The sequence below is a fragment of the Polypterus senegalus genome, chromosome 7 (genome assembly GCF_016835505.1).
Source record: "Polypterus senegalus isolate Bchr_013 chromosome 7, ASM1683550v1, whole genome shotgun sequence".
Classification (NCBI taxonomy): Eukaryota; Metazoa; Chordata; class Cladistia; order Polypteriformes; family Polypteridae; genus Polypterus; species Polypterus senegalus.
The window spans coordinates 89,549,976-89,575,298 of record NC_053160.1 but is presented as its reverse complement, the minus strand read 5'-3'; the positions used below and the strand labels follow the sequence as shown (position 1 = coordinate 89,575,298).

Sequence of the window (25,323 nt, the reverse complement as noted above, 5' to 3'; positions counted from 1 at the left end):
CAACGTGTGCTTGATGCTGTATCCCGATAATTCACTTTCAGATCAGCTGCTGCTGTGATTCACCATTCATATACAGTGATATAAATACTCCGAGTAGTGCAGTGAGAGTAATATGGCAACCCCTAACGGGAGCAGCTGAAAGCAGAAAAAGAAGGTGCAGTGAGACTAACAATGCTAAAGCAGTTATGGTATTTGGAATACTATGGCTATTCCCTGAGCCATTATATTGTTACAGGTTAATTACAATCAGATGCATTACACTAATAAACAATATGCAGTTAGTTTCAGTGTATTTATAAAGCCGCATCAGGAATATACATCTAAGAAAGAAAGGGTAACCACACAGGAAGAGTAGCACTGCTTTGACGCTGGGTGACGCCAATCTGCAAAACCAAGCGGAGAACTTGCGTAAGACAGGGTTTGAAGTACCGTGGAAATGTGCGTGGCTTTACGCCAAGTTTAGGTTTTATACATTGCGATTTGAACATGGAAATGTTCTTACGCAACATTTCTGTGCGTACGCACCGTTTATAGATGAGGCCCTAGCTCTCTACACCCCGGACACTCCCACATTTATTGGCAGTGAATTAATGTTGTTTTAGGTTTTTTTAATCTAATGTGATTGGACAATCATCAAAGCACTCTTTCAAGTTCATGTCAATGGTTCACAGTTCACAGTCACCATTAACCTCACTACAGATGAGCAAGCACAACTTTACAGTGATGAAAACTTCAAGTGGAACTTCAGAAATCAAAGAAAATTTGGTTATTTCTTTAATGAAAAACCCCTTCACAAATCTTGATCATGGACTTTTTCCTGCTATTGTTATGACAAATGGAGTTGGCAAACTGAATGTGGCGTAATTAATGCCTTTATTTTTGCTTTCTCTGTTTGCTGTTTCAAAGTGTTGTGGACAGCGATGGGGGTATGAGACCTAAAAAATCTTTCTGAAAAATGCAAGTGGCATGAAAGCAGCCGCAGTCATCTAGACTAAATTTAGACACATTTTTTTGCAGATTTATTATTGCTAAACAGCTAGATGAAGGCTACAGGATTGGAATTAGAAGGCACCACAAAAAGGTGACCAAAATTCGACACATCCTGTCTAGAATAATAGACTGTGTGAATGCAAGAGCTTTAATAAACTCTAAATTTTCTGTGGGTTGGTGAATTTTGTTGCCTCTCTCAATGGAGTGTTGAAAGAGCCACTTGAGAATGACTACCAATGTATTTAAGGGAACTTCAAAAATTATACAGAACAAGCTTTTGGACTCCAGAGAATAATTTACACCATGCATACATTTTCTAACTTAATTTAAAATTGCATCTGTTCGGACTGGTATTTGTGTAGCACTGTCATCTGTGGGTGTTTTTTATATTGTCGTTGCTCTCTATTTTGTTTTACTATTTCATTTTATTGCATGCTTCATTTTTTACATAAGTACTCAAAAACAACAAGAAGGTGTTTATTTTGCCACAAGTACAACAAAGCAAACCAAAAAAGTGTAATTTCAATATCGTTAATGAAACTTGTGTAACTTTTCAGAATTTCATTTTAAGTGAGAATTGGGTTATGTTTACTTTATGTTACGAACAATTTATGACATGTGCCATGTGGTATGAATTAAATATGTACAAGTTCTGTTGTGACTCTGAAAATATTCATTTTTTAAATGGTTCGTCTGCCACCCATTAAAAAGCCTAAATTTCAAACTCTTAATCTGTTGGTGTCCTGCAGCCTATCAAGAATTAGATATTTACAATTTTAGGCATTGTTTTAACATATTTAGTGACTTTTCTTAAATTTTTTCAAAGTACATAAAGCCTTCAGAAACAGCATGACTTGGGAGGGGCTGAATGCATTGGCCATGCTGACAATGGAAAAGAGACTGGTGACTGAATTTAATCGGAAAGTAATTGAGAAAGGCCTGAATAAAAGGAAGACAACATTTATGTTCAAACAGTGCTATTGGGCAGTTTGTGTGTTTTTTCTTTTCTTTTCTGCTGAGCTATGAAGTGCTGCTTCAGTTTGCCCCCCCCCCAAAAAAAAAAACAAAACAGCCATCACTGCAGAGTGATCTGCAAATTTCAAATACCCCAGTATACACATCTTTGGTATTTAGCAGAAATAACAGAATACCCAAAGGAAAACCTCATATAGGAACAGGGATAGCATACAGTAGTTTCTTTATGTTTCTTTGTTGTTGTGTGTTGATGACTTTGTTGTTGTTTACCATCTAAAGATATAATATTTTCTGTTGAAGTACATCATTTTGAGTAATAACTGTATGAACCATAATTCCAATACCATGTACTAAAATTAAAGCTTCCACTAAACAAAAGGTAGTTGATTTTTTTGGTCCTTGATGTTTAGATCTGTATTGTGACCTACTATTTTTTTTGTGGGAAATTTTAAAATGGTTTAGCTCTGTGTAACTAAAATTATTTCTGAAAAGAAAGCTCTCTGTCTCTGTGGCCTAAATTGTACACCAAACACCTCTGAAAAGCTGACTGACGAAAAAAAAATTTGAAGCAGCACTCCAATATGAGAGAAGATGATGGCATTATGGTTTGATAAAATGTAAGGAAAAAGTGCTAAATATGCTGTCCAGCAGTAGTACTGATAGCAAAAGTGATGATGCAGAAAACAATAATATTAGTTAGTTGATAAGGAGAACCCAGAAGAACACTAAAAGAAATTTGAAAACGTAGAAAAGTGATAAGTATAATGAGCAATAAAAAGGAAAGAAAGATCGACTAATAAAGGATTTAATGGCTTAAGCAAAGAAAAGAATAGAACAGATCAAATAATTATGAATATTTCCTGAACAATAAGATGAGAAATTGAACAAAGCATGCAAGCAGAACATGTAATTAGATACATTTTTAGGCAAAAAAATATACGGTTAGAAAGGAATTTAATATAGGATAGTGGAGCAGTGGTTGGTGCTGCTGCCTCATGAATTGAGCACTGCATCTGGACATTGTCTGTGGAGAGGATGCAAGTTCTCTTCATGTGCAAAAATTGGTCCCAAGACCACAGGCTTCTGGGCCTGAGAAGATTTTGTGCCTACTTTGCAACTACTTGCACCAGTCATAACCATCCTACAGACATATAGAATAATAGTGCATTATCCAATCCAAATGCAGATGTTTACTCCTATTTATAGGACATTTACCAGATCAGTAAATAAGTTGAGCGTTGTCAATTTCTCACAATTTACGCAACAATAATTTGCATTGGGATTAGTGTGCTTTACATGAAGGGCTGGCAATTGGGGAAACATGCCATAATCCATACAGGCTTTGCATAAATTAATAAAACACAAATACTGTACAGTAAAACCCAGCAATAACTTAAATAGGAAAATAACATAATTGTTCTGCTACATTCACTTGGACTGAGACTGTCCTTGCTGAAGTCCAATTAACAGTGAGGTGCTGGATTGATGTGAAATGTTGCAGCTGTTGATCCTCAACAGCTGTACTCTGAACATCTAGCACTGCCGGTGGCAATGTGGTGTACCGGAGCAAATCTATAGATCTACAATCATTCTCTCTGTTTATTATCCTAATTCAACCAAATAGAGCTGGATATTCCATTAGGTGACATAGGCAGGTGTCTAGGATGCTGTCATCAGTGGGGTGCTATTTGTGAAAATTAAGGGCTATGTGCTCCAGACACTGAGGAAACACAAAAGTTTGCAGAAGTGCAATAATATCTACGGCATGTACACAAAGAAGTGCCATTTGTATTTCAGAAGGCGTGTGCACTCCAGGCACTGAGCGGGATCACCCTCCACCTGCTCATTGAACTGTGATGGCGCAATAGAAAACACAACTTCTCCTGGTTTCAGCTTCTAAGACTCAGGGGTCCGAAGGTCAGGTTTCTCCAAACTTTGGGCTCTTGGGCCTGGATCTGAATGGCCCATTCAAGGATCCATAGACTGTATACCCAAAAATGTACAGAGTAGGTTGATTGATAATTCCAGATTAGCTCTGTATAAGTGTGGAAGTGTGCATGATTGGGTTTGTCTCCCTTTCTAGGACTGGTGGTGGCCTTGCATCCAATGGTTTTAGGATGGGTTCGAAGTTGGAGAACACCTAGAAATAGGGTAACAAAGGGAAAGAGTTGTCATAGTTTCATATTAGCCCATGCAGGTGGTGCAGTGGTAGCGCTTCTGCCTTGCAGTAAGGAGAACATGAGATTTTGTCCCAGGTCCTCCCTGCATGGAGTCAAAGCTCTTTGAGTAGTTTGTGACGATGTAGGTTCGCTCCATGCTCCCAGCTGACTTCTGGGAGATCTTGAACCCGACACTGAGTGTATTGTCACCGAGATGAGCGGACAAATGAGGACAATTCTCAAATGAAGCCAGGGGATAGTGCAAAAAGCGCCAAGGTGCTTTTATTAAAATAAACAGTTGTGTCCAAACAAAAAGTGCAGTGCTTCATAGTTCCAATAAATAAATCCATAAAAACAGTGAAAAGTTGGGATAAAAAGCAATAGATAAATTCTTAAAATCCGAGGTTAAAATCAGAAGTTAAAATGCAGTCTCTCTCATCACGATCTCTCTTCTCCCCAGCTCACCCATTGCTCCTGCAGCCGGAGGAGACCCAACAGCAACGAGCTCCTTTCGGCCGACCTCCGTCTTGGCTGCCTCCAGGCATCATGGCCAGACCATCCGAGGTCGGCTCTCCTCCCTTCTTCCTTCGTGCTCACATAGTCGCTCTTCAGATCCATTGTGAGGACAACTGCTTTGCTCACCCCACTGCACCCGAACATTCAGTGGTGTGGACTAGCCCCAGCTCGTGCTGTCTCTTCCTTCCAGGTGGCCAGATCGTACCTTCCAAGACTGCCTTTCCTATCCTTTAACCTCTTTTTTCTTCTTTTCCTCGATCCATCTCCCTTTCCTGGTGCTGACCCGTATATATACACCCATGTCTCCGTGGAAGCAGCACCTTAATCACACACTGCAGGACGCCAATGAAGCAATTGAGAACGATCGCAACCACATGTGCAGGTGCGACTCACTCCATGGAGAGCAATACGACTCTAAGGATTTAAAACTTGGTGCTTTTTTTTTTTTTAAAGTGGACTCGCTATACCACATAATTCTTGAAATTTATATAACATTTTTCTAACTATTATTATAATAACTGTGGTGGATGGCTGGGGCTCTTGCCCAGTTAGGACACCTGGAGGATTAAAAGTCTGGGTGAGATACAATACTTCTCTCAGGACACAAGATGGCAGCCCCCTTAGTTTGTATAGGAAGCTCAACCCTGTTGGGGCCCGTGACCACTGCCAGGGGGCGCCTGGACAATTGTGTAGGCCAGGACGGCAGTACTTTCGCCAAACACTGGGGAGTGCTGCCAGAAGAAAATCTGGGGACACCTGGAGTACTTCCGGGTCCCCATGTAGCACTTCTGACACACTCAGATGTTCTGCCTAAAATTAATGGGGTGGCACCTGGACCACATCTGGGTGCACTACATAAGACAGCTGGTATCGGGAGGTGGAGAACAGAGCTTGAGGGAGAGGACTGAAGATGGTGAAAAAATAGAGAAGAAGAAAAGAACTGAGAAGAAAAGGACTGAGTTATTGTGGGTGATCTATGCACTGTGTGTGGTGCTGTATAAAAAGGGAAAGGAAATAAAACCATGTGTGCGTTTGGGATTTGTGTGTCTTGGTGTCTGTCTGTGTCCGGGCTGATCTTCCACATGACATATAGTATAATGAGAGAGACAACACACAAATCAGAGATGGTTACTAGAACTTTTCCTCCTGTTTTTAGATATGCCACAAGTCCCTTTCAGATTATCTGCTGTACAGACTGCAGAAGAAATTACCAAAATAAAAACGTAATAAAGCCACAGTCTGCTTAAATCCTTTCCTTTTTCAGTGTGTGAACCTGTTTCCTGTTTATCTCCAAAGCTGTGCCTGTTTCTTTTGTCCTAAGTCACACTCTCATATATTATGCAGTACACAGTATATAAATATATATTTAGATTTGTACAGTACAAGACATCAGTCAGAACAAATAGATGACAATGATCAAAGAACTCAAACTAACAGCTCACCACATTTGGCTTTCCAGTGCCATCTGCTGGTTAATTATTATGCTGATCTTAGCACTCTTGTATCATTATAATACTAGTATATTTTTTTGAAACTTCCTAATTAACACTCTCTTCATTTCATTTACTGTTTCACATAAAGATAGTAAATGCCCAATGATAGTTTTTCAATTTTCTTAAAAAAATGAACATGTAACAATGTTCATATTTTCGAAGTTGCCCATGTATCAACCAACTAATCGGTCATTCTGTCTCTTAGATATTGCCATTTACAGCAGGAATTATAACAAGACAATTCACAAAGCAAAAAGAAATACAATTCAAATCACAAGAGTGTAAGATTGTGTTAACAGTAGTGATAGCATGAATAAAATTCAATAAATAAGGAAAAAAAATCTTAACTGTGTGAAGATGTTGCAAAAGGTACATAAGATGGAAATCAATATAACGATAATTAATCACAGCCATAAATGGTACCATGTATGACACCCAGCTACATTCAAAAGGATTCTATGCTCCGATCCTATCTATAGGACCAGTTCAGGCTTTCTACAGACATATGATTACTTCTCAATGTCTGCCAGTATGCTTCCTACATATTGCACTTTATAAATGCAATAAATCTGTTTAAAGAAAGTGTGCAGTTGCCTAACACCTTCTACAAACCCTGGCAACAAAACACTGGATACTTCTATGAAAGGCTTCTAAGGATCAGAGACAGTCAAGAATAGTGTTAAAAGCAGCATGACACACAAGTGGTAAAATGTACTATTGTTTGCTTGCAGTTTGGTGACAAAGATAAGGACATCTGCCCCTGATATTGGGGCTCAGGAGCAGCTGGGGGCTTGATAAAAACTTTTTAGGTGTTTCTTGTTGCATAATGGTCCGGGCATTGTGTTCATTCTCACGTAAGATAGACAGAACCAAGGAAGTTTTTCTGCAGTGGTGTCACAATGAGATGGGCTGGAGCACCTACAGCAACAAGCAATTTATTCTCTCAAAGGACAAATATAGCTGACAAAACCTTTGATGATCCATTTGGAGACAGAAGGAGCACACTATTCAGAGATTCTTTGTCATCTTCTGAAATCATTTGAGGACAATCTCTTCATTGAGGAAGAATATAGAAACAGGTATGTCTGCCTTGTTTTCTAAAACTATTTGAGGTCAACTATAGGACAGATGTTTCTTCTAAGCTGTGTACTTTTATCCTTTCTTTAACCTTGTGTTGACTTACCCAAATGTGCAGATGTTAATACTGTAAATACTATTTCTGGTAAAACTCCAAAGGGTGTACTTACAATAACTTCCCAAACATTTCCGAATTTCATAATCTTGCAGCCCATACCAAAGCATGGGATCAAACATCTTCTATTACCAGACTATGGTGGTGTCCCCACATACTGTAAACAAAGATCCTTCAAAACCAACCTACTCACAATTGTGAGATGTTACTGCTCTAATGTTGAGAATATTTCATATTTGTAGTCTAATCTCTTGAACTACATCCATCCATCCATCCATTATCCAACCCTCTATATCCTAACAACAGGGTCAGCCAACATAGGGCGCAAGGCAGGAAACAAACCCCAGGCAGGGTGCCAGCCCACCTCAGAAAAAAATAAAATTTTAAATTAAATAAGCCTCATACTAAAATAAAACTATCAAATGAAAGTGAAAGTCTTTCATAGCGACAGTACACACACACACACGTCTTTGGATTTTGGGAGGAAACCCACACAGACACGGGGAGAACATGCAAACTCCACGTAGGGAGGACCCAGGAAGCGAACCCGGGTCTCTTGAACTCTTTCTGTGGAATTCTTCTTACGAAATTTCTTCATGAGTAACATTCAGATCTGAAGATGGACATCTTCACAAACGATACCATTGCTGACTTCTCTATTTGATCTTGTACATTTACTGTCGCTATGAAAGACTTTCACTTTCATTTAATAGCTTTATTTTAGTATGAGGCTTATCATTTAATTTAATATTTTATTTTTTCTGAGGTGGGCTGGCGCCCTGCCCAGGGTTTGTTCCCTGCCTTGCGCCCTGTGTTGGCTGAGATTGACTCCAGCAGATCCCCATGACCCTGTAGTTAGGTAGCGGGGTGGATAATGGATGGATAGATTTTATTTTTTTTTACAGCAGCACCATTTTGTTTTTAGGGTGCTAGGATTCGGTAGTCTTGCTGGCAGGGACATGTCCCTTGAAGTCATATCTTTGGCATAATGGCATTTAAGCTGGTATTTTCTATTGACTTGTAGATTTTTGACCCTATTTTCAGTGTTTTTGACCTCACATTTTGTTTAATGTTCTGATTTTGATGCACAATTTCTCTAACTTAGGGCTGAACTTTTACTTGGGATTTGTAACTGCAACTTTATCTGATGTTTAGAGTTGCAGTAAGTTCTTGATATTAGGTTTCCTTGTTTTCGACCCTTTATCTGTTACTTCTCAACCACATTTTCACCAGATGACCACCAGTTTTTTTGACTTTGTGCTTGCCGAGTTGTCATCCGGGGTTTAACAAATGTGTTATTAAATCAAATTTACTGTACTTACTCCCTCATAATTGACTTCAGTTAAATTTTATGCAAAGTTTGCATATTCTTCTCATGTTTGCTTGGCTTTCCCTGTCAGGCTTTTTAAACTGCCTGTCCACTGAAACAAAGAGTCTTGTCTTCATTTCAAAAGATCAACTCCAATGTGGAAGAGTGTTCTAGGTTCTGGTCTACTTTTGTTTAACCAGAGGTTAACATTATTTTAGTAAAAAATGCATCCATTTTCCCATTTTGAGTAAACAACTGAATGGCTTAATGTGGATTAGCCACAAGAGTAATGCAAGAACTTTTTCATGGACATTTTGATATTGTTTGCTGTTGCCCAGTATTGGTCACTTCCATTAAAACATAACCTTTCTTAGCTCTGGTCTGCATGAAAACAAGAGATTCAACATTTTTCTTGGCCATCACTTAGGGTAAGTACCATTTAAAAAATAAGCATTTTTGGTGGAGTATACCTTTAATAATCAAAGAATTTTAGTGTAATATTTGTTGTAAAAGTATGTACCGTGTAAGTGGCCATGTAAATCAGGCACATTTACATCCCGTTCCTGCAACATGTGTCACATTGGGTATAGTAGTTATCTATAGTCTATAGAACTGTGAGATTACCATTTACTGTACGTTAAGTGATGTGATGTGGTGTTAAAAAGGTAAACTGTGATAAATCACAAACATTTACAGTCTACCACCCAGTGCTTTGTTATTATGAACGTTTTACAGCACTGTTGAATAGCATGAGATTTTTCTATAGGATAACAGGTCCATAGGCCCACTAATTCATGCTTCATTTTAATTGCCATTAGGATTCAGTCACTTATTTTCATAGGTTGTGTCTTCTAAATATAATTTAGAAAGTATTATAGGGAAGCATATATTGTTGTGGGCGGCACAGTGGTGCAGTGGTAGCGCTGCTGCCTCGCAGTTAGGAGACCCGGGGTTCACTTCCCGGGTCCTCCCTGAGTGGAGTTTGCATGTTCTCCCCGTGTCTGCGTGGGTTTCCTCCGGGCGCTCCGGTTTCCTCCCATGATCCAAAGACATGCAGGTTAGGTGGACTGGCAATTCTAAATTGGCCCTAGGGTGTGCTTTGTGTGTTTGTGTGTGTCCTGCGGTGGGTTGGCACCCTGCCCAGGATTGGTTCCTGCCTTGTGCCCTGTGTTAGCTGGGATTGGCTCCGGCAGACCCCCGTGACCCTGTATTCGGATTCAGCGGGTTAGAAAATGGATGGATGGATATATTGTTGTCTATGGCTCTTATTTAAATTTTTTCAGTAAACACTATTAATGCTCCTGCTCTTCTGCTGAATTAGAAACTACTTTGAAAAAAAAAAAAGAAAATAGATTTGAGAGACTTACTGGCCAAAGGAGTGTTGTCATTTTTATGTAATACTTGTATTACATTGAGAATACTGATGGTAATACAGGGTTACCACTGGGTCAAAAATGAAGTGTAGTGAAGACCTCCAATAAAAGTTGCACCCTGCTGGGGCACTGCCAGGAAGGTGATTAGAAGAGCAAAAATGACAAATCAGTTATTAATTATTTTTATAGAATATTTTCCAAAGAGCACTGCTAGCATGATTCAATATATACAATTATGGACTCCCACAAATTCTAATTTCCAGATCATTTAGTAAAACAATGTCATGTCTAATGCTTGTGCCAGAAGAGCACTCTGCCTGCCAAAATATACAGTGAAACTCTGGAAACAGTAGAAAAGCGAACCAATAAAGGGAAAGGGTACATCTCAGACTCCACAGAGTTTTATGTGATCCGAAAACTGTGACTGACTTTAAAGTGAAACAATATTTACAGTACAATAAGTGCTTGAAAAGCCTTTGGTAAAATAAAGTAAAAAGTACTACTGATTGTTCATAACAGCATTGTAAAGTAATAGAATTTTCCCTAACATACTCAGTATTGCATAATCTGTTTTTTCTTTCTGTCTTTTCATAGATTTCAGCTGCAAGCCATTATAGAATGATCTTTATTATGGTGGACATTTCTAGAAATTCTTGTTCATCTAATTGCCATTTATTAGACACTGGCAAGTCATGCTGACTGGTAGTTCTAAATTGGCCATTTATTTGTGAATTTAGGTATGTACACGAGTATGCTTAGAGATGGGCCCTCATTGGAAATTTGTACCGTAAGCTACTAAGTTAGGTTCCAGTCTCCAACAGCACTATATTGGAAGAAATAGGTTCAGCAAATTAATGAATGGTTTTAGAAAATGAATCATTGAGTGAATGATAAAATATCAATTAAAACATGAAAATACAATTCTTTTGGCTCACTATACTTTGTTCCAAACACCAAAAACACATAAGGATAATATTTCATACATTCACTCAGTTAGTCAGGTTATGGGGGACAGGGTTAATAGCAGAAGCTATTCCAGCAGGATGGGGCAGACAAGGCAAGATCCAGTCTAAGATGTCACACTGTCACGAACTAGCAACACAAACATAGTGAAAAGAAGCTTCTGAAACGTCTCACACAAAACAGGCCAGAACCAGACAATCCAGGGAGGCTTCAACCTACAAAGGCCTGAAATGAGACCTGGCACTTTCAAAGGTCAAAAATATACTTGTTATTTTCACAAAATGCATAAAAAATTATCTTCATGTGACAAGATTACCATCAACTTCTGACTTGATAAGACAATAAGATAGTTCTAACAAGGATAATAAAAGAAGGCAATTTATTTGAACTTCATAAAAATAACAAAAGAGGTTAAAAAGGAGTAAAAAGCAATCAAATTCCAAAATTAAATCCAAGAATTGAAAACCAAGAACAATGCCATAACTGACATTCCCTCACAATGTAGGTAATGTGCCTCATTTGGGACTCCTTGAGCAACTGGATAGCATCTGTATCTCGCAATCATATAGCAAAACAGGAAGCACCAGGACTCTGAAGACTTGAACCTTTGTCCTTTTGCAGAGATAACAAGGAGTGCCACACACCACTTTCCAGCAACCTCATGATCCCCCTCCCATGCTCTTCCAATCCGTCTGTTGACTTTATAGTAAGAGACATCAATGTCACTGCCGAGGTAAGTAAACCTCTCTCCGCAGACAGACACACTGCCAATGGCTGTGCCCAAGAGGTCATTAATGGCCTGGATTTTGGTTTTTATCCAGGCCATTCGCATGCCCAGATGCTCAGACCCCTTGCTCCGTCTCTTAAGAGCCCCGATCAAAGCCTTCATTGACTCGAAAATCACAGCACTGTCAGCAACATCAAGATCAGTTAATCTTTCTTCACTAACAGATGCCCCACAGCTGCTGGACCCCACAACCCTGTGCAGCACTCAGTCCATGCAAGAATTGAACAGAGAAGGAGCAAGAACACACCCTGACAAACTCGAAAGTCAACTGGGAAAAATGCAGAGGTTCTGCCTCTACTCTGCACAGCACTCACAGTACCAGTGTAGAATCAAAATCACTTTATAGAGTTAAGACTTTGCCTGTATTTTTAAGTACAAATTTTGAAAGACTATTAGGAATTGGCATTTTATTTACTTTGACTTTTTGGATGCAACTTTTTTTGACATTGCCTTTTTTTCTTTATTTCCTGGTCCCTTATTTCTTTGTTTTTCCTTTTTTCAATTGTAACAGAACAAATTAATCAATAGTTTACTTATTTAAGGATATCTGAATTAAAATATGGGTCACCTGATAAAATATACTAATTTAAAGCGATCAAATCTGTGTTTGTATTAGTACTTGCAGGCCATTTGACAAAAGAGTTAAGGTGCTAGTGTAGAAAGTATTCTAGTTCAATCTACATTTTTAAGACATGGTTTTATCTGTCCTCCTTTTGTCAAAAGATGCATTCTATGAAGTTGTCTGGTATATACATATAGATGTATCGTATGTAAACAGCCTTTTTTTAATAGGCATGCTTTGTATCATTTATTCAACCCATGTTAGATTACTGAATGTATTTTATGCTGATTCTGTGATTTACAAGAGTATACTTCCATGGAATGAGGACAGAGAAATCACTAACATAATTATAAGGTCAAAGCTCTGTTCTTATGTCTTTGAGGCTCTCAAATATAAAAAATGATGTGTGATTGGAGTGTTCTGGGAGGATTCCATCTCAGATTGACTCCTGCTTGATTTTGGAATGGTTGCAAAATGCCACAGTACAACTCCCACCTGTCTAGTGTGCTCCCAAGATCTTCTTCCTACTGGCAGCCTTTGAGTAAATGTAGGCCAGTATATTCCCATCTGTACTATATCATAGTACAAAAAGAGGTTAGCATCTAAAAGTCTTCTGATATAAAATGTGTATATATCAAATGTTATCATTAATTAATTTAAGCTTAAGCTGTCTGTCATAGTCATAAGCAGCACAAGTTCATTTTTGATATCTTGCTTATTCTCAAATATTTGACTGAATCAAGAGGAACCATTATTACTTTTCTGGATTAACTATCCATGTGATACTCAAATTTGTCAGTGCATTCTTCAAGAAATAGGACACCGAAGTAATTACTAAAATGATATTACAATTTGAAGTCTGCAATGTCTAAATCCTAAAGTATTAGTTTTGTCTATAGGACTACAAGTCAATTAGTCTTTGTCTAGATAGCTATGCCTATATGTTGTAAATAAGACATGAAAGCTGACATCATGCACCAAGAACGTCTTCTGTGCTGTACTTGATTGGTAAGATGCAGGACTAAACTATTAAAAGCAGCAAGTGTATCACCCTGATGAGGATAAGAAGACGTGTGGCTGGTATTCGGCACATGTATACCTAAAATTTTGAGAAAGCAGCAGACATTTATTTAGACTAGGTCTTTAGCAGAAACTAATCCTTATCTCTGAAGCATTTGAAACTGATACAGGAATACTTTGCCAGCTAACACAACCCAGGGTTACTTCCAGCACTTAGCTGTACAGTGTGTAAAAAGTTAAAATGCTTATTTTGCATTTTCTTTCCCTAATGCCTCTAAAAATCATTTCCATTATTCCAGTTTTTGAACTTTCTTATTCTGTTACAGGGTCTTGGCAGGATGGTGCCTGAAACAGAATACAATAGTACTCACCAAGTGCCCCAGTTAACCCAAGTACTATATGAAGTATAAATTAATGTCCACTTCAACCAGATTTCCATCAAGGCCATTATAAGAGACACTAATGGAAACATCAACCATAACTCATCCTAATATAATCTGTAGAATTTATATACACAGTATGTTATACTGGGCATTTCAGGAGAAAAATGCTAGCAGCAGAAATTGTATGAATATACTGTAGAGACATTTGTATAATACATCTATCTGTCTGACCAGTTATACACAAGTTCTAGCAAGTTTGGAATGCAAGTTTATGTTAAAATCAAATTACAATACAATTAATTAATCAGGAGCTTGAAGGAAACTGGAGTCCCGGGATGCAGCCCTGTTGGGTTCATAGGGTGCTGCCGGGGAGTATTGTGGAGATTTGCAACCCCTACTTTATGGGACTTTCATATGACCAGGAAGTGCTTCCAATGGACCATGTCCTAGAACCGGAAGTACTCCCGGGTTTTATATAAAAGAACTTGCCCTGCATCACCCAAGTGAGTTGGAGTCAGGTGGAAGAAAGACAAAGCTTTCCTGGGAAAGGTGAAGGAGAAGGAAGAAAGAAAGATATACAAGAAGCTATGGCGTAGCCATGGACTGTGCAGATTGTGCAAAGTCCAAAGGCCTACAAGCTTGGGGGCCCACTAGGGTCCATATAGATTTTTTATTTTATTTTTTTATTTTAAATAACTTAAATCACTTGCACAGTTCGTTGCGTTAATAATTCAGTTTCAGTGGCATGATATTACGTATTTGTCAGACCTATAGTTTACACAAATTTAGACTTTGGGAGTTTGGAGGCTTGGAGCCTAATCAGAGGTACAACATGGCTTAGTGCACCTAACAGAGATGTGCACATTCCCAAATTTGCCGACCTTTGGCTTGCCATAGCAGATGTGAACAGAAAAAGATTTGAAGGACGTCACATACACCTATGCAAATATATATAGTATAATATATAATATATATAGTATAATATGTAATAATATATATATAAGTATACATTATTATCGTAAATAGTTACTTTTGTACTTTAATTTGACTTCAACAGTTTTCAAATTTTAAACTCGTAAAAGGTAAATCATAGAAATTCTGCTTTTAAGTTGTGGCCCCCGTTAGTCAGCAAATGCCAAATATTTGAACAATTTGACGCTTTTTATATTCTCGCCATACAATGCCATATAGGCCAGTAGCAGCGGATCTTGCAATCATTGTAAGAGTGGTGCTGTTAAATGTAAGGCACGCCCTACAACAGGAATCGAAAAATGCTAAGCTTACCAAGATTTCTTATTTTCTAAAAACTGAGCAAGGGCCAGCGGTAGTAACTGAAAATGCAAGCAAGTTATGCAGACAGTGCAGTGAGTGAAATGGTTGCAACTACCATGTCTGGAAGCAGCGATACAATGGCTTCAGATCAGGTGCTATCTGCTGAAACCGTTCAAACCCAAGAAACTACTGAAGACAAACAAGCAATATATATGACAAAGCAATTTCCTACCGACAAGGCAAATTTCTTGGATCCATTGACACCTGACGAGAAACAATTTGTGATTTCAGTAGGTCCATGTCAGCCATTGGGAACATTTCCACGTGACTTAAGTCACTCTGATTCATCAAAAAGCTCATCAAAAATTACTGCACAAGTGCCATGTCACAAGACAAACTTAATGGCTTGGCTGCACTCTCAATAGAAAACAAGTGTGCCAGACAACTTGACGTGTCAGCATTGTTGAGACTTTTGCACAACAGAAGGCACGCAAGCAAGTATTTTAAGGTACTAGTGATATTATAAGTAATATGATTTGTGACTTGTCAGCCAGTTCTATTTTTGTAAGCTTTAACAGTTTAACATATATGTAATCTGTTTTATTGTGTACCTTAGTATGGCTTACTATGCATTAGTGTCAATACTGTGAGGATTTGTGAGTGTCACCACATTATGATGTTGATTTTCTCAGAACTTGTGTAAAACAGGTTGATTATGTAATAGTATCATGTCAGCTGGTGTTGTCATTTTAATTTGTTACAAATGGAAATTGCTTCATTTCATAATACACAACGGTTTCTGCTTTCTAGCTTATGTTACATTTTACATCTTCCGTTACAAAGTTGTCTTGGAAAAGTAAGTAGGTCCACATTTTACATATATTTATGGCCCTTGAGCAAGGCCCTTAACCTGCAATTGCTCTGTCCTGGGTACCTGGTTCCATTCCATCTGAACTAGTGTGGTGCTGAGGTGTCACCCGTTGCATGGCTGCACTAACCTAACCTGGGGTCCTGAGTTGGTTTGTCATGTGTGTCATCCTTCCATTGCAATGGCATTCAGGCCAGATAAGTATCCTGGCTGAGATGCCAGTCCTAGCATGATGCCTCCCATAATATATATAAGGAAAAAAAAGTGAATCTAAAGATTCATATATTAAATAGTCAATACAAAAAATAATGTAGTATATCACAGAAAAGAAACTTTCATAAATATAAAGAAAGAATATGTTGTAGTCAAAGACAAGTAGGGAAAGATAACCCCATAAAAATATATATAAACGTATAAATAAGACGAAAATATTTAGACAAAAAGATTAAAGAACTTAAAGGAAAAGCAATAGAAAATCTAATTAAATGACATCCATCCATCCATCCTTTCCAACCCGTTATAACCTAACTACAGGGTCACGGGGGTCTGCTGGAGCCAATCCAAGCCAACACATGGCGCAAGGCAGGGAAACAAACCCAGGGCAGTAATTAAAGCCCACTGCAGTAATTAAATGACAAATGAATTAATAAAGTGACACAATGAAAGAGTATAACAACAATTTTAAAAGCAATTCAGTTTAAAGAAAAAAATTACCTCAAAGTCAGACAAAAAGTGGTATGAAGAAGAAAATGACAACAAAAATGTGTAGCAAAAATCAAAACACAAAGACAACTTCATAAAACATAAGGGAACAGATTCAGTCCAGGTGGAAACATGAGTGTACCATAAGAATGTCAAAAATATAAGAGGTGAATCAGTTCAGACTGGTGAGTCTCAAAGACTTCAAGGTTTCTACAGTCCAAGTGCACCACAGACACTGCACAAGTCATTCAGACACTGGGAGAACATGCAAACTCCACACAGGTAGTGACCGGGCTAGGATTTAAACCTTGGACTATGAAATTGTGAGGCTTAACAAAAGAAAAAAAACTGCCAATGAAGACTGATATATACCTGTATATTACTACATAGTCTGGAGTACAGAATGTACATGATATGTGAAAAACTACAGTAGCTACTGTATGTGAAGACAAATTACCTTCTCTTGAAGTTGTACTCATACCGGTCTTCAATAGGAAACCATTATCAACTGTAGGATCAACTTCTGTTATGTAATGAGCAGGACCACACTGTTCAAAAACATAGGAAACAACCAACTTTAATTAAAATGTATTTTAAAATAACACTTAAATATTAATCATTTTCATTTATGCTTTTTCCTTTGTAGGCACACTCATGTACTAAAGGACGGATTTACAGTCAACCCAAAATGGCGTCTTTTTCGTATGCAAACTGTACTAATGGGAATGGTGTGCAAAATTGTAACTTGCTTACTCTACATCCCAATATCGATGTGGGACTGAATATTATGAGAAGGCAATGCTACCAGCTAAAGCAGTTGTGTTGAAATTCCATGTAAGTTATAAGTGATTCTATTATAGAAAATGTTAATGATATTGAAGTTTAGAAATTATTCAAGCAGAGGCAGACTGTGAAATATGTCCATTGATAAAGAAAAATGATTTGTTTTAAAGCACTGCATTAGAGGCATCAGTGGTCTGTAGGTGATTTTGTTTAAAATATAATAACTTTGCAAATGTTTTAACTTCCATCCATCCATTATCCAACTCGCTAGATCCTAACTACAGGGTCACAGGGGTCTGCTGGAGCCAATCTCAGCCAACACAGGGCGCAAGGAAGGAAACAAACCCTGGGCAGGGCGCCAGCACACCCCAGATGTTTTAACTTACTCCTAAAGAAAAAGTGTGATAGATAACACTATGTATTTTAAATGGATTTGCATTTTATGAAAGGTTAGCTGGTTCTATTTTAGCCCCAGATCTTCTCCTTAAACAGATAACCCATCTATCATAAATAAGTTTGAGTTTATAGGCTAATTATTGTCACATGTACACAGTACAGTGAAATATTGACTTGTATGTGCTAACCAACATGCAACACATCACTACTCTTTAGCACCATGATAAGTATAGAGCCTGACTATATACGTTGTCAAGGATAGACAAATAAAGGAGCCAAAAAAAAGGTTTGGGGCAGCCAACCGTATAATATTCCTGGCTACTAAAGGATTAATTGGTTGTAAATCAGTGTACATGTTCGAGTCCAACACAGAACTGATTAGGTGTGGAAAAGATGGCGGTTTTAAGGCAGACCAGAGGAAATTACGTAATTGGAGTCGGAACTGGAAGTAAGGCCACCCATGGGATCGGAACTGGAAGTGAGGTCATCAGGGCCAGGCGGAATTTCCCGTAACTGGTGAGCAGAGAAGTGAGAGAAAAAGTCAATGCACATCGCCTCCCCCTGGTCTGGCATGGTTTTACTTTCATTCAAGCCCTTTAGCTGCCTCCCATCCGCACGTGTCTTAAATTGGTTTGAGTCCTACCTGGCAGGTAGAAAATTCTTTGTTAGTTGTAGTAATTATACTTTAAATACACAAGATATTCTATATCATATTCCTCAAGGATCTATCCTGGGTCCACTGCTCTTTTTGATCTACATGCATCTGTTAGGTCAGATTATCTCTGGGCATTACTATGCTGATGACACACAACTGTATTTATCAATAGCGCCAGATGACCCCAACTCTCTTGATTCACTGACACAACTTTCTTGTGTTTCTGAATGGATGAATAGTAATTTTCTCAGACTAAGTAAGGTGACAACTGAAATTTTAGTGATTGGCAAAACGGATATAATGAGGGTATTAGAAATAAACTTGAATTATTAGGATTAAAAGTCAAGACGAAACTAAAGAATTTAGGGGTAACTATTGACTCTGACCTGAATTTTAAATCACATATTATTCAGATTACTAGGACAGCATTTTTCCACTTAAGAAATATAGCAAAAGTTAGACCTCTTATATCATTGAAAGATGCTGAGAAATTAGTTCACGCTTTTGTTTTCAGTCAGCTAGATTACTGTAATGCACTCCTCTCAGGACTACCCAAAAAAGACATCAATTGATTGCAACTACTGCAAAATGCAGCTGCTAGAATCTTAATTTGGAAAAGAAAATCCGAGCACATCTCTCCAGTTTTGATGTCACTACATTGGTTACCTGTGTCATTTAGAATTGAACATACTGCTTATGGTTTGCAGAGTCTTAAATAATCTCACTCCATCCTATATTTCAGAATAGAAATTCGCCAGGCTAATATAGTGGAGCACTTTAAAAAACTGCTAAAAACACATTATTTTAACATGGCTTTCTCATAGCTTAATTTTAGCTTAATTCTGATACTCTGTATATGCATTTAATCATCATTAATGGTGGCTAAAGAAACTACTTTCTCTGCTCTTCTTTTTCCGGTTTTCTGTAGTGGCGATCTGCGCCACCACCACCTGATCAAAGCAGCATGCTGCCCTTACATTGATGGATTAAAGGCCAGAAGTCCACATGACCATCATCATCAAGTTCTTCCATGTGAAGCCTGAATACCATGAGGACTGATTGAGGTCATTTATGTTAGGTGGAATGCCTAGAGTGGGCTGGACAGTCTCATAGCCTTGGACCCCCTGCAGATTTTTTTTTTTCTCCAGCCGTCTGGAGTTTGTTTTTCTGTTTTTTCTGTCCTCCCTGGCCTTCTGACCTTACTTTATTGTTTGTTACTTAGTATGGCCTAATCTTATTTTTATATTCCTCTTTTTTCTTTCTTCATCTTGTAAACCACTTTGAGCAACATCATTTGTATGCTATCATCATTTGTGCTATATAAATACATGTTGTTGTGTGTGACAACATACACTATATAACTGTTATAATAAAGAAAATCAAATTGTGGCTATGCACAGGGCTATCTTAAGATTAGTGACGTGACAATCCAAGAAGTGTTTTGGAAGAAATTTGTAATTCAAATGGGATTTTATAAATAAAGTGAAATGCAGGCTGCTCAAACAAAGCAAGAACTGAAACAACCAAGGACACTTTCTTAGATTTAAACTACAGGTTTGTAACGGCCGCCCCTTACCCGGCCGGCAGCTACACCTCCAAAACCTGTGGCCTGGATTAATTGCTGAGGTTGAATCTAATCAAGCCGTACCTTTAACAAATGAAACCTTTTCCCCACCATTGACGATGGAAATAAGCACAAAAGAAAAACAGATATGTAAACTTAAACTGATAAAATGTATTAAATGAAACAGAAAAGCTAAATAAATTATAAATATCCCTCCACCAAAGCAACACCGTGACAAATCCATAGATGAATATAACTACCCCTCCCTTACACTTGTAACATATAACAAACAACAAAAAAATACCAAAAAGGAATGAATGAAATACGGAAATGAACGGTCGTGAACTTGAGTCCGAGTAACAATTGTCCTAAATGCAGATGACTGGTTAACAGATATATGAAGTGTTTGTAATTCCCGGAAAAAATGGAACAGCCTCACCGTGTATCCTCGGTGGTGGTGGAAAATGATCTGACCCCTAGGTCTCTCGATGATGAGGGTGTTGGAGTGAGTCCGGCAGAATGAAAAACAAACTGGATGGAAATGCGCGATGTGAAATACAGCAGGTACAGGTGGTTCGTGGTCGTGTGGTCGTGTGGTTGTGTAGTCGTGTGGTCGTGTAGTCGTATATCGAAAATCTCCTTCTCTCCTTCCTCTTCCTCTTCCTCTTGTCTTGATTGTTTTTATAGTCCTGTGACGAATGCAATTGATTAATTGAAAACCGGTGTTTTCCAGGTTTGGGGCTGCAATCTCCTTCCATCATCAGGACGGCATTCACTGACATACACAAACAGTAAGCGGGACGATGGAAACAAGACGCACGTGGTACGAACACAAACATTATTACTACTATGTAGCCCCGCTACAAGTAATGTGGACGATTATGTAATTAACAGGAAATAAGCAAGTGTAGTAAGTGTTTTGGAAAAAATATTTCTAACCTATTGTAAACATTACGTTTTCACAAACTGCTTATCAGACGGTTTCACTGATCATAGAATGTGCATCAATCAGACATACAGCTAACAGTTAAAATGATAATACATTTTATTTATATAGCGCCTGTTACAATGGGAGATAAATCATTTTGTAATATCACTTCTGTGGCCGCTGTTACTGACATGGAGGAAGGAGAGGCTGGGATGGAGGATGATTTCTTGCCTGGCCAGGAGGGCATAATGGATGGACTGGATGAACATGGGTGGAACCCAATTAGGACACCTAAAGGGTGGCATGAGAATTGGAGCCGAGAAATGCAGCCATGTTGGGGTTCTTGAGTGCCACCAGAGGGTAATGTTGGTGGGTTTGGGGAAACTGCCCTGGTTTCCATGTAACCTGGAAGTGCACAGGAAGATTTGTGCATAACACCAGAAACAGTTCCCAGGTCACAGATGGAGATACTCTACAATTATTTGTGTGTATTTTGTCTGGTGCTCAATCGGAAAAGTGTCAGTTGAAAATAACCTTTTATTTGAACCTGGAAATGTGTTGGGTGACATTATGTCTGTGGTCTGGGGCTCAGTGACGCCTCCTTTTGGTTACACTGCTTAATTAATAGTTCTTTACAGATGTTAAGATTAACTATGCAATTACATTTAAAAGATATGCTCATTGTATATTACTCTAGTTACATGTTTTTTTTAACCAGTTGCTAATTATCAAGGAAATGCAAATGACAAATGACCTAGCAGTACACCATATGACTTTACTCCATTCACACCTGTCTGTGTTCATGACAGAGAACCTTTTTAATAAAGTATTCAAAAAGAAACTTAGGAGAAAACAGTGGAGGACTAACAATTACTAATCTACTGCAAGTTGTAAATCATTAAGACAATATCCTTAGAAAGATAAATGTACAATGTAGTCCCCCATGTCCAAGCTTGACCAATCAAACATGGTTTATATTTGAAAGTGTCAGAAAATTATTTCAGAATTGGAGACACACTCCTGTGAATGGCTAGTATCATAGTGGACATGCGTCCAGAATAGTGAATTTCAAGGAGAGACTGGTTACGTGGGTGCCAGAATGATGAACAAAGGGCTGAATAGAATGTAACAGGTCATCAAAATGACATGCAAAATATCTGAAATGTGCCTACCCATCATGTAAGTCCAACACTCATGAGAATATTATCCTTGCTCTTCCTTCACCACTTTTGGTCAATAGGTCTGAGTCGCCACCTACTCCTTTTCTTTCTCATAATGTCAGTAATAGCAGGCACCACACCTCTTTCATCAGCAGAGTCTCACATCCTCTGCTGTGACATTGTTAGCTATGCAACATTGACCAAACACTCTCATTTATGGACTAGGAGGATATCAATGTGCTGATCAAACAGGCCGCAACAAGTATTAATGTGTTTTTGTTGCTCACTATGCACACACGTTGTGTGCAGCAGCTTCATGCGGAGAGTGTAAACCAGGCTTTAGAAGGTGACATCAGAAGGGCTGAAGACAGCCTTGAAACAAAGTAAAGTACTCTGCTGTCTTCCCTTAGCCAAAGACATCCTACCAAAAAGCTAATTGTACCCCTTTATAATTCCAGGCAAAAAGTTATTGAGGCCTCAGAGAAAAAGACCCTTCACCTCTGCTAGCTGAGCTCTTCCATTACCAGATGTCTCAAAGTTAATAAAGGAACTGCCATGAACCAAGTTTTCAGAATTAGGCACAAGTAAAGCCAGAGTTAAAAAAAAGACTCAAGTTTTTAGGGTGTGTGTGGCAGGGGGCCATGCCCGGCCAGAACACCCCTGTGATGGAAGGACCAGTTGAGAGTGCATATTCAGGACAATACCTCCCCCAGAATATGAGAGGGCAACATCTCTGTGAATCATTTGTTGTTAAATAAACAATCCTGTTATCAGACTTAACTCCCATTCCGTGTGTGTCTTGGTCTTTCCATCTTGGTGCTTGGTACAATGTTAAATTATAATGCTGACACACCTAAAGTATATTGTCTACAATTCATCTCTGGGTTATGCTCTGTTGAAAACCAATGCCTCTTGCTATTTCATCTAATTCTTTAACCACGTTTTCCCAAAAAACTTTCCAAGATAAACAAAGGCTTTTTTGTTGAATCTTTAAACCTTTACTGTTCCACTTCTTACTGAAATACATCTTTGCTGTTCACTTCACATGTCTCTCTCATGAGATATTAATTTTCTTCTTTTCATTTTCTCCTTAGACTCTATCTCATGGCAGCTCTTGCTTATACCAAGGTGATATTGCCTCTTCCCGTGATTTGAGTCTTGCCTTTTCTCAACTGAATTTTTGTGTGGTGACGATAAGCCCAGACATTTTCCTGATACATTTCTTTTTAAATAAGGAAACGCAATCTTCTTCCACAAGCCTTTACACTTACTGCAGGGTAATGAAGCAGGTAAATTGCTTTAATAGCTGCTGTCACCTAGTTGATGATAATAATAAGAACTCACAGGGCCAATAAATATAAGATCACTTTTCTCTGTCATAACATTACCATTGACTTATTATTATCTGAAATATTGAAGATTACCCTCTGACTTAAAAAAGTAAGTCTGGACTACTCTTTCCAGTTCAAAGATTGACAGTGATATAGTCAATCATTCATCTATCTATTCAAACATACATTTCCTTTTTCTGACATCCCATTAAGCCTATAAAATTAAATATAAATATCTTCATTGCCCAGTTTGTATTTCATTAGGTGTGTTAGGATGTATGTATGCACACAGAGAGAGTTTTTCCTTTTTAGAACACTACAGTCATGTCACTAGCCCGTTTGTCTGGAATTTACTGGCAAACTACCGGGTTTGAAGTCATGTGTGATCCACAAGCTGGAACCAATAGCCTGGGAAACTGTATCTTAAAAATTCTCAGGTCAAAACATAGAATGATTCCTGGGAATGTAATTTCAAAGGCTCACGTGTGAACAAAAGCCTGTGAAAAGTCACAAAAGTCTTATGTAAGATATGCTAATATTAATGTGAGAGGAACACTCATAAGCAGTCTCTCAGGCGATGACATATAGAAGTGTGTGGCTAGTTCAAGAGTGCAAACAAGTGAGTTTGTTTTACAAGGGTAACTATTTGAAAAATGTCCGGAGATTGGGAAGACAATGAAATAAGGAGAGGTGGCATGGTGGTTACCACAGCTTCAGAGCCCCGGATTCGGATCTTTGTCAGGGTGCTGCCCGTATGCATTTTGAATGTTCTCCCCATATCCATGTGAGTCTTGTCATGTAATTTTTCTTCATACAGTTACACAGATGTGCACTGTGGGTAAGCTGTCAATACTAAAACTAGCCCTGCATAAGTGAGTGTGAGTGTGCATCCTAGCCAGGATTGATTAATTCTTTACTGCATGTCTATGGCCTTAATTGGACCAAGCAGGGCAACTGATGGATAGATAATGTAATGAAACAAATCCTATTTCATATAACACCTTTCTATAGTATATGCCACACAAGCTTGCATATAAACAAAATGGCAATCATGGAGTGACCAAATAAGCAAGAAACACTAAAGGAGCAGTCATAAAAGAGGATATTTTGATGTCTTTAGAGGTCAGCTGGAGACAGGAGGACACTAGAGAGAGAAAGAGGATATGAGCATGTACTGATACAGCATATTGCCGCACCCGCCATATGACAAACCAACTCAGCATCCCAGATTAGGACACGAGTGCAGCCATGCACTGGGTGACACCTCAGCGCCACACTAGTTCAGATGGAATGGATAAGTGTGAGGTTTTTTATGGTGGCTGGAGTGCCAATTCTGCCACCAACCCCCAGGTTTTCCCTGCAGGGTAGAGGACCGACATGCAGGGATAGATACAGTTTAATGTCATACCCAGGACGGGAGGACACTAGAATAACATACTAATATTCTAGAGGACTTACAGATTTGCTAACCCTTGTGAAGAACCTACTGTACAAAATTAAAGAAGCCCCCACTATAATGCCACTGTTCACAGATATCTGATTGGCATTTGGAGTTCTCCTGATACTCCATGTTCAGTTTCCTCATATTTACAGTTCATTTTGTGACAATGGAAGCAAACTGCAACTATATATCCAAATTATATTTGAATTGGATACGATGGAAAGATAAATGAGAATTTTTGGAAAAATATCTTGTAAGGGTCTGATGCAAATATTGTTTTAACCAACAACACAAACCAGAATCAAAAGACAAAACAAAACAAAAAACACACCCAGGCCTATTCTTGCCTAAATCTGTTTTAATTGCTCAAAGTACTTATGTCTTCTGAGGTCTTTCTTCTAAGTGGTATTAAAGTTTAAACAAATGCCATAGTGCATGGCCATGTTTTACAACATGGCAGCCATGATGTCATGAGTCACATGCCATATACATCACATGTCT

The 25,323-nt window shown here is 38.4% G+C and overlaps 1 protein-coding gene across 2 annotated transcripts in view; it reads right to left on the bottom strand.

Moving 5' to 3' along the window:
* LOC120532704 overlaps positions 1 to 25,323 on the bottom strand; it is a 92,034-nt gene that overhangs the window by 26,321 nt on the left and 40,390 nt on the right. For both annotated transcript variants that reach the window (XM_039759001.1, XM_039759002.1), the window contains one exon: positions 17,022 to 17,112. In XM_039759001.1, coding sequence (XP_039614935.1) covers positions 17,022 to 17,112 — 91 coding nt within the window. The remainder of the gene's footprint in view (positions 1 to 17,021; positions 17,113 to 25,323) is intronic.